The sequence below is a fragment of the Musca autumnalis genome, unplaced genomic scaffold (genome assembly GCF_047663935.1).
Source record: "Musca autumnalis isolate F117 unplaced genomic scaffold, ASM4766393v1 scaffold_1, whole genome shotgun sequence".
In the NCBI taxonomy this organism is placed as follows: domain Eukaryota; kingdom Metazoa; phylum Arthropoda; class Insecta; order Diptera; family Muscidae; genus Musca; species Musca autumnalis.
The window spans coordinates 216,273,297-216,283,819 of NW_027411644.1; the positions used below are offsets into that span (position 1 = coordinate 216,273,297).

Below are 10,523 nucleotides of genomic sequence, written 5' to 3' on the forward strand. Positions count from 1 at the left end.
TTCAAAAATGTTCGGAAAAATTGTTCGTACGGTAACTCTTGGAGGGAGTTGCCAAATTGGTATATACTTTACACATCCTAATACATCTACCAGATATAGATCAGGTTCAAATATGGACTATATTTGTCCACTCCATCTGGTACCACACACACAAAAATTCGGATAAGTTCACTTTAAGACATGCTCTCGAATTACTTCAATTTTTGTTTAAGCAACTTGCACTCGCTGCCTCATTTACGATGGTAAAAGTTTTTTAGGGGCAAGTCCATACTTCTTGAGCAAACAGCCCGAAGAGTGTAAAAAGCCCCTATGGCACCATATTTTGTGGCTGGAGATCCACTTCCACTTCAATGTCGATCCATTCCTTTTAGTATCTCCTCCTCAAAACTTTTGATCTATACATACTTATTTTGGAAAAAAATTGTTTCAATATACACATCTCTGTCGGCAAAGCCGACTGATACTTTTTTACTTGTTGTCTTTTACACTTTTACCCAAACACTGATGTATCAAAAGATAAACCGTTTTTTGCCTCTCCTGAAAAGTTGTATTTTTTAAGATACGAAGTTGAGAAAGTAAGGCATCGATATTTTATATTATATTAGAATACCCTATGAGTCTATTAAATAGGCTGGGGGTTTAACAAACCTTAGGTAAAAAACAAAGCCTTGCCCCACTTATTCCAACCCTGGATTGAATAGATTACACTGTGCGACACGAAAATTATTAACCATATTCTGACATCGTAGTGGGATATAAGACCAAAAAAAGAAGACACGTGTCCCGGCGTTTTTCCCTATCACGTCATCTTTCGTGGTTATGGGCCCCCAAAGACTTGAGGCCTTGATGTCAAAAGGGATCATTTTGTCAGGCACATATATTCCAAACCGCTAAGAATTTGGGTTTACTCGTAGAGTAAAAGTTGTAGCTCTTGTCTTAAAGAATAATAATTGTGAACACATAAAATCCATTCAACCTCACCTTCAAGGTCAAAATCGTCATGGTCAAATTTCCCTTTTAATTTTTTCACGGATTTTAGTCTACAGATATAAAAACGGATGAAAATTGAAGCAAACAACCAACTAGAAAAATGTATTAGATCTTAGTAAACTTTCTGGAACATACGAACTCTGTAGAAACGGTCGTAATGGCCAAAATAGCAAATCAAATGCCATTTTTATCCTCTTTTCTCGGTTCCTGCTCCATAGATACTAAACCGTTCAAAATTCAAGAAAACAATGGACCACACTAATGTAGCAAACATATCAGCAAACGACTTTCTGGAAAATACGAAATGTCTATGACCGGTTCTGAAATGTGAAAATAGCCAACAACTTTTGAAAATATTCGATTTTTATACTTTTTTTCTCCGATTCCGGTCCACAGATACCGAACCGCACAAAAATTAAGTATACAGTCAACTACAAAAATGTACCTAAGATTTCAATAAATAACTTTCTAGAATATAACAAGTAAAAAAGTATCAGTCGGCTTTGCCGACAGAGATATACCCTCAGCCTGTGTATATTGAAACAATTTTTCCCAAAATACGTATGTATTTAGGGGGTTTTAAAAATGTTGGGCGTTTGAAATGATGATTAGGATTAAAGATCAAAAGTTTTGCGTAGGAGATCTTAAAAGTAATGGATCGACATTGACCGTTGTGGAAGTGGATCTCCAGCCACAACATATGGTGCCATAGGGGGATTTTACACTCTTCGGTCTGTTTGCTTAAGAAATATGGACTTGCCCCTAAAAAACTTTTACCATCGTAAATGAGGCAGAGAATGCAAGTTGCTTCAACAAAAATCAAAGCGATTCGACATCAGATCTTAAAGTGAACTTATCCGAAATTTTGTGTGGGAGATACCGGATGGAGTGGACAAGTATAGTCCATATTTGAACCTGATATATATCTAGTAGATATATTAGGATGTGTAAAGTATAGACCAATTCGGCCACTCCCTTCAAGAGTTACCGTACGAACAATTTTTCCGAAAATTTTTTAACTTTTGAGGTACCTGAAGGAGTGGACCGATATGGCTTATCTTCAAACTTAAACTATGTTGGGACAAAATATTACTAAGGCCATATTTTGGACCGAATCGGAAGATCGGTTCGAGAGTTATTTTGCGCTCCAACCACCTCACACGGTGTCATAGGGTTTTTTTGCAACTTTCATGCTATTTTCTCAGGAAGTATGGACTTGCCCCTGTTGAAACTTGTACCGTCGTATGGAGGGCAGTGAATACAAGTTGCTAAAACAAAAATCAAAGCGATTCGAGAGATGGCCCTAAACTGAACTTTTTCGAAATTTTGTGTGGGAGGTACCGGATGGAGTGGACAAGTATAGTCCATATTTGAACCTGATATATATCTAGTAGATATATTAGGATGTGTAAAGTATAGACCAATTCGGCCACTCCCTTCAAGAGTTACCGTACGAACAATTTTTCCGAAAATTTTTTAACTTTTGAGGTACCTGAAGGAGTGGACCGATATGGCTTATCTTCAAACTTAAACTATGTTGGGACAAAATATTACTAAGGCCATATTTTGGACCGAATCGGAAGATCGGTTCGAGAGTTATTTTGCGCTCCAACCACCTCACACGGTGTCATAGGGTTTTTTTGCAACTTTCATGCTATTTTCTCAGGAAGTATGGACTTGCCCCTGTTGAAACTTGTACCGTCGTATGGAGGGCAGTGAATACAAGTTGCTAAAACAAAAATCAAAGCGATTCGAGAGATGGCCCTAAACTGAACTTTTTCGAAATTTTGTGTGGGAGGTACCCGAAGGAGTAGACCTATTGAGACCATATTGAAACCTCATATTCCTCTGGTAGAAAGTTTACGCTATACAAAGTATGGACCAAATCGGTCACTACCTTCAAGAGTTATCGTGCGTACAAACTTTCCGAACATTTTCGAACTTTTATGGGGGAGGTACCGGAAGGAGTGGACCGATGTAGCTCATCTTCGAACTTAAACTAAGTTTGGGCAAAATATTACGAAAGCCAAAATTTGAACCGATTTGGTTCATCCGTTCGAGAGTTATCGTGCGCTCCAGCCAGCAGGACAGACAGACATACAGACGGACGGACATGGCTAGATCGACTCCAAATTGTCTGAAACACATTTCGTCCAAACATACTTGGGGTCTAAAACCATTATTTCGGTGAGGCACATTTTCATCGTATCAAAGTGTATATACCCTCCTTAGCCTAAAGACTGAGGGTATAAAAAGATTCTAGGAACGGTTCTTCAGAGTTCGTATGTTCTAGAAAGTCGTTTACTAAGATCTAAGGTACATTTTTCTAGTTGGTTGTTTTCCTCAATTTTGATCGGTTTGATATCTGTAGACTAAAATCCGAGAAAAAATTAAAAGGGAAATTTGACCTTGACGATTTTGACCTGGAAGGTGAGGTTGAATGGATTTTATGTGTTCACAATTATTGTTCTTTAAGACGAGAGCTACAACTTTTCTTCTACGAGTAAACCCAAATTCTTAGCAGTTTAGAAGATATGTGCCTGACACAATGATCCGTTTTGACATCAAGGCCTCAGGTTTTTTGGGTGCCCATAACCGCGAATTGTTTCAGAAACTTTAACATTGATTCCAAAGAGCTATGAAACTTATCAAGAATTTTCTCTTCCTCTGTGTCGATTGTTGTTTATTGACTCTTCAGCAGATTCGCTCACATGTTTTCGGTCTTTATTGATTTTTTTAGTAAATATAAGTCCTTATAGCCGCATTAAATTCAATATGTAAGCTTTAAAAGAAGAACCCCTATATAAAGCAAATGCATTTTGTATTATACTTGAATATCCTATAAACCGGGGTTTTTTGAACACTTTAGTTAGAAAAACGAAGCATTGCTCCCACTTTTTCCCACATAAGATCAAAACTGAATTGAATTGCTTGTACATTTTTATTAATTTGTATTAATTTTCGTTCTCTTTTTAGTATGAAATATGGATTTGTAACATTTGAAAGATCACAGGATGCATTCAATGCCATAGACAATAGTACACGTGATCCTCAAATAAATATGTATGATGTTAGTTTTGGTGGCAGAAGAGCATTTTGTAGGGCATCCTATGCTGATTTGGGTAAGAAAACTAATTAAGACAGTAAGACAACAGCGTTTAATAAAATTACAAATTCATTCATTTACAGATAATGCCGGCATTAATACCTATCAATCGTATGTTTTTCCACAACAACAACAGCAACCCAAAGAAGAAGATTCCTTTGAGGCTTTACTTATGAAAATGAAAGCTAAATTGAGTGCTAATAAGAATACAAATAGTAGTAATACAACAACAGCAGCAACAACAACAACAGGTGCAACATCAACGACATCATCATCAACTTCGTCAGCAACAACAGCAGCATCATCTAGTGATGTCACATCAACCACCAATTCAATGTCTAATGGTAAAATTTGACGGCTATATTTCGTCGTACCCAGTAGTAGCCAGAGTTTAACTTGTTCAACTGATAACAACAAGACTATTTCTTATATTTCTTCTGATTCTTCTTTTTTAAAAGTTTTCAAATGCTCCTCCATTGACCGTTTAGGCCTAAAGATTATTACAAATTTTGTCTACAGCCAAAAAAAGAATGATATTTTCCAAAATTTCTATACAATAGAATTTAAACTACTCCACCAAAAAAAAAAAAAACGAAAAGGCATAACACACCCTTTACAATAATTGGTCTGTTCTAGAACTGCAAGAATCTACTAATTTTTACTATTTTTTTCCGATAACATAAAGGAACAAATGTTGTCGTAGTAAAAAATAGTAGTTTCTTGCATGTGCTGGAACAGAGCATATAGTATCATAAATATGTTTTTATGTTTCTTTTTGTTGCTTTTAAGTTTATTTTTTTAACTTAATAATTAAGTTTTGTCAAGCAGAGCTAAGCAATCGTAGGAGAAATTGTGAAAAAAAAAAAATTCAAGAAAAACCCTCTTGGATGTTAGATAGCTAGAAAGTCATGAGTTTGATGATAATGATGATGGTGACGATAACCAAGTTAAACAATTGTTATAGATTTGTTTTGTTTTTTTATTATATATAAAATATTTAACATAAGATTGTATATTTATAAAACCCAAAAAATGTATAGTTAATTTTTCTAACTTCCTTGAGGGTCGTCGATTTTCTTGGTTTGTTTTTCAAAATTTCGACAATATTTTTTTTGCCAAATGGAAATCAAAGAATTTTTTTAAGGAATTACATGAAAGTGATTAAATTCAATATCGAGGGGACTTTCAAATTGTTGATTATATTCCTAAATTTTTAGCTGAATTTAGAAAGTTACTCGTTTGTAGAATAGATTTTTAACAAGATGCGTTTTGCCAATGAATTCATTGTCATAGAAAAAATATTTATATACAGTTTTTATTGTTGATATTTTTAGTGAAATTTATTGCATCCACATATTTCCATTGTACTGTGACCAATGCTGCAATTTGATTTAGAATATTTCCGCTTTTACCAATATAAAATTAAGTATTGTTGGACATTTTTAAATCAATACGAGACGTTTTGAATTATATTATAATGATAATAGTTACAAATTTGTTATAGCTATTATAATTGATATGCATTATATCAACAGCTTTCATTTCATTGATGCCCCATGTTAAAATTTGATGAAAAATGTGCTCCACTTTAATGTCATTATTTTTGATTGGGTAAAATTTATGTCCCCATTTATATTGATATCCATCTCATCTACTGCTTTCATTTTTTCGGTGACCTATGTTAAAATTTGATGAATTATATTTTACCCTTAAACGTCATACCCAAAAATTTAAGTGTTATACGAAATCCGGACTCAATTCGGGAGGCTATAAAATTACCATAAAATATTTTTTTTTTTTTTTTGATACATACAAATTTGATATAGACCACCTCTTATTGATATCTTTATATAAAGGTTTTATCTGTTCGATGACCCATAGTACAATTTGATGCTGAATATTTTCCCCTTTGACACCAGGCTCATAAAATGAAAAATTGTTAAAAATTTAACATCTTTTCGGGAATCTATAAAATTTACACCAACTAAAGTGAATACGCAAATTTATAAAGGCCTGTTTATTAGGCCGGGGCGATTTGTGTGGAAGGAAAAAAAGTGATAGTGGGCGCCTGGAGTTTCTGATTCTTGGGATTGTACTGAGCAAAAAAGTTCACTAGACCATATGTCTACGGTGAAAATCGAGCCCCCGGATTTTGAATGGAAATTTTTTTCAAGGTTTTTTTGGCCAAACCATATCTCAGAAACTTGACCTATCCTGAAAATTTCCTTTTGCATTCTTAGTACACTCACCAAGGACTTTTATCTCCAAAAGGAAATTTCCACCCACTGACTTTGAGTCAAATTTTGTAGCACAGTGTAATTTATCGATATTTTCCGAAAAATGTGCACTTTTTCGGGGCCATAACTACCTGAAGGAGCGTTCCAATGCTTTTGCGATGTACTAGAGAGTTCTTAATTATTGTCTTGGCTACAATTTTTGTCTTTGTGTTGGATCGAAAATCTCAGTGGTTTGGCTGTTACATACATGCCAAAATATCCAAAAAAAACATTGAAAAGAAACTTCAAGTAAAAATCCGGGGGCTCGATTTTCACCGTAGACATATGGTCTAGTGGACTTTTTTGCTCAGTACACTCCCAATAATCAGAAAATCCAGGCGCCCGTGGTGGTGTTCAAATCGCCCCACCCTACTGTTTATGTATGTCGAGAAGAAAATGAATGAGTAAGAAACAATACCAAATTTGATTGTGTTTTTTAAATTAGTTTTTGTTTTGAAGCAAAAGCAAAGGAAATAAAATTTCGAAAATTAAAGTTTGGGTGTGTTTCATGCGCACATATTTGTGTTTCGAAATACATGCATAAAACATACACTGACTGCCTTCGGTAACGTCAGTTGCTTTGTTGTCATGAAACAAATCTCATGAAAATAGGCGTTCTTAGATCGAGTTCCCCGCTACTGTAATTTCATAAAATTACTCTAGTATGGAACTCGATTTAAGAACGCCTAATTTCATGAGATTTCTTTCATGACAACAAAACAACTGACGTTTCGATTAACCACTCTTATGTCCGGTGCTAATAGCACTGTGCGACACGAAAATTATTAACCATATTCTGACACCGTAACGGGATAGAAGACCAAAAATAAGAAGACACGTGTCTCCGCGTTTTTTCCTATCACTTCAACTTTCGCGGTTATGGCCCCCAAAGACCTGAGGCATTGATGTCAAAAGGGATCATTTTGTCAGGCACATATCTTCTAAACCGATAAGAATTTTGGTTTACTAGTGGGAGCAAAGTTGTAGTTCTCGTCCTAAAGAATAGTAATCGCTAACACATAAAATCCATTCAACCTCACCTTCAAGGTCAAAATCGTCAAAGTCAAATTTCCTTTAATTTTTTTCTCAGATTTTAGTCTACCGATATCAAACCGATCAAAATTTAAGCAAACAACCGACTAGAAAAATGTACCTTAGATCTTATTAAACAAGAAAATCCTCAAGGTCAAATTTCCCTTTTAATTTTTTTCTCGGATTTTAGTCTACAGATATCAAACCGATCAAAATTGAAGCAAACAACCAACTAGAAAAATGTACCTTAGATCTTATTAAACAAGAAACATTCCTAGAATCTTTTTACATTTTAGAAAGTTGTTTATTGAAATCTTAGGTACATTTTTGTAGTTGACGGTGTCCTTAATTTTTGGGCGGTTCGGTATCTGTGGACCGGAATCGGAGAAAAAAGTATAAAAATCGAATATTTTCAAAAGTTTTTGGCTATTTTCACATTTCAGAACCGGTCATAGACATTTCGTATTTTCCACAAAGTCGTTTGCTGATATCTATGCCAAATTATTGTGGTCCATTGTTTTCTTGAATTTTGAACGGATTGGTATCTATGGAGCAGGGACCGAGAAAAGGGGTTAAAAATCGCATTTGATTGGCTATTTTGACCATTAAGAACCGTTTCTACAGAGTTCGTATGTTCTAGAAAGTTGTTTACTAAGATCTAAGGTACATTTTTCTATTTGGTTGTTTGCTTCAATTTTGATCGGTTTGATATCGGTAGACTAAAATCCGAGAAAAAATTAAAAGGCAAATTTTACTTTGACGATTTTGACTTTGAAGGTGAGGTTGAATGGATTTTATGTGTTGACAATTATTATTCTTTAAGACGAGAGCTACAACTTTTCCTCTACGAGTAAACCCAAATTCTTAGCGGTTTAGAAGATATGTGCCTGACAAAATGATCCCTTTTGACATCAATGCCTCAGGTCTTTTGTGGCCCATAACCGCGAAAGTTGAAGTGATAGGGAAAAACGCAGGGACACGTATCTTCTTATTTTTGGTTTTCTATCGCGCTGCGGTGTCAGAATATATATGACTCAAAAAATTACACACTGTGTAGTAGTATCGTCAGTTGCTTTACAAAGGTCAGTCAAATGTGCGTTTTCTCACTCATTTATGTTTATACGGCAGAGAGACAAAACTAACCCTCATTGGTTCGAATCATTACCAAACAGTTAACAAATACAAAAGTTTGGTAGTAAATTCGAATGAATTAGGTAACGAATCGTGGCCATTATTCAAAAAAAAAAAATAAAAATAAAAAAGAATTAAAAAAAATCAAACATGAAATCCGTTTTTTAACCTCCCTGTTTGTTCCTAATAGGACGAATTAGTGAAAGTGAAAAATCCTATACCGCCGAACATTTAAAATTGAACTGTACCAGCTTTTAGCTACAATATTTTTAAATTACCTTTCAAACAAAATTCTTTGATTTCTATTTAGCGAAATATTGAAATTGCTTAAATTTGCTTGGCATTAAATGAAATGTGATATAAAAATAAACAATAAAAAACAAAGAAGTCATTAAACTTAGGTTCTCCTTCCCCAATAAAACTTAAAAGATAACATAAATATTAAAAACATAAAGTAGCCCAAAAACCGCAAAAAACACCTCCTCCCCCAAAACACCTCAATAGCTCAACCCCTTTAATAGATAAGAAGATTATAGAAAACTACTTCCTACTCCTCAATAGTAACATTTTTTTATAATTTATTATTTTAGTTTTTAAACATTAAAAAAAAACCAACCCCATCTCCCAAAGCAAATAGTTGTCGGTTTGTGTTTTTGAATTTGTTAATTATACAAAAGAAAAAAAAAACATCAAACTTGTATTAAAAAGAAATGTGTGGTAAAACACCAAACCGTTACAACTGCTATTGCTAATAGAAAACAACAAAATTATATGCTTTATGTGGTAAAACAAAATAATTTTTAGACAAGAATAATTTTTTGTTATTACCACCCACCGCCAACTCTAAATGCGATGCAAAAAAGCAACAAACATCCCCTCCACACATTATTCAAATTTCATATAATTTTTATTCTTTTCAAACTTGAATTTTGTTATGTCTTTGGGTGCGCCAGCGAGCGTTTGCATCGACTCGTCTCGTCATCGCCCAGGGACACTAACATGAATTAACTGTTGATAATAAAACCTTGATATTAGTTTGTAATGTAATGATTTTTTTAAACATATTTTTTATATAAATTGTATGCCTGTTTAGCCTTTAAAAAAGAAACAACAACAAGACAAACAGAATTTAGTTAAAAACATATTTTTTTAATTTTGATTAAAAACAAAAACACAATTGTTAGATTTAAAATGCATAAGTTATTATTTTTCTACCCCCCACTCTCTCTCTCTCTCGCTTTGTCAAAAAAAATCCCTTTTGTATGAAAACCGCAAGAAAAAAGTCCATAGTTTTTCATAAATAATTTTGAGTTATATTATCTTTTTGTATTGAATCAATCCCCTAACCAACAAAAATGTGTTAAAGTGTTATAAAACAAAACCGAAAAAAACATGTTATAATTTTATTATGTTCTCTCTCTCTTGTTTTTTTTATTGATATAACTTTACAGCAACAGGAAAACGTGTAATTTGTATGCAACAACAAAAAGGAAAAAGAAAATAAAAAATGTGCGTATAATTTCAAATAAATTCTTGTTTTAATTAAAAGTGAATTGGAGAAGTATGCAGGAACACCATCACAATTCATCAAGGAGATTATGGGTGTCCTTATTATTTAATAGTGTTACTGCATATGTCTTCACCTTGTCCTTCCCGGACAAAATGGCAGGACTGGTGCAGTGTTTCGTGCGGGCATGTGCCACATGCTGGGCAGTTAAATTCGCGGACCACACTGGCGGACACAGACCGACCTATCGCATTATTTGTGATCAATAGGTTTTCATTATGTGCGTCCCAAATGCTGCCGGCTAGGGACATGATGACCTTGTTCCTACATCTCAACTTGGCGCAGATAGCTTTGGCATGCACAGACGACCTGAACAGCTGTCGAATGTGACCCTACCATCGATCGTGACATTCAACTCAGTACTCATCTCTGGCGTCTTTGTGGTGAACAGAGTGGCCGTAGATTTAGTAGTGGATATTTG

The 10,523-nt window shown here is 34.3% G+C and overlaps 1 protein-coding gene across 1 annotated transcript in view; it reads left to right on the forward strand.

Moving 5' to 3' along the window:
* srl (PGC-1 family member spargel) overlaps positions 1-10,065 on the forward strand; it is a 31,542-nt gene extending 21,477 nt beyond the window's left edge. Inside the window, exons 6-9 of the mRNA XM_073960152.1 lie at positions 3,967-4,112; positions 4,180-4,440; positions 4,555-4,695; positions 9,993-10,065. Of these exons, the coding sequence (XP_073816253.1) occupies positions 3,967-4,112; positions 4,180-4,440; positions 4,555-4,695; positions 9,993-10,039 (595 nt within the window). The 3' untranslated portion in view covers positions 10,040-10,065. The remainder of the gene's footprint in view (positions 1-3,966; positions 4,113-4,179; positions 4,441-4,554; positions 4,696-9,992) is intronic.
* Positions 10,066-10,523: the final 458 nt, after the last annotated feature.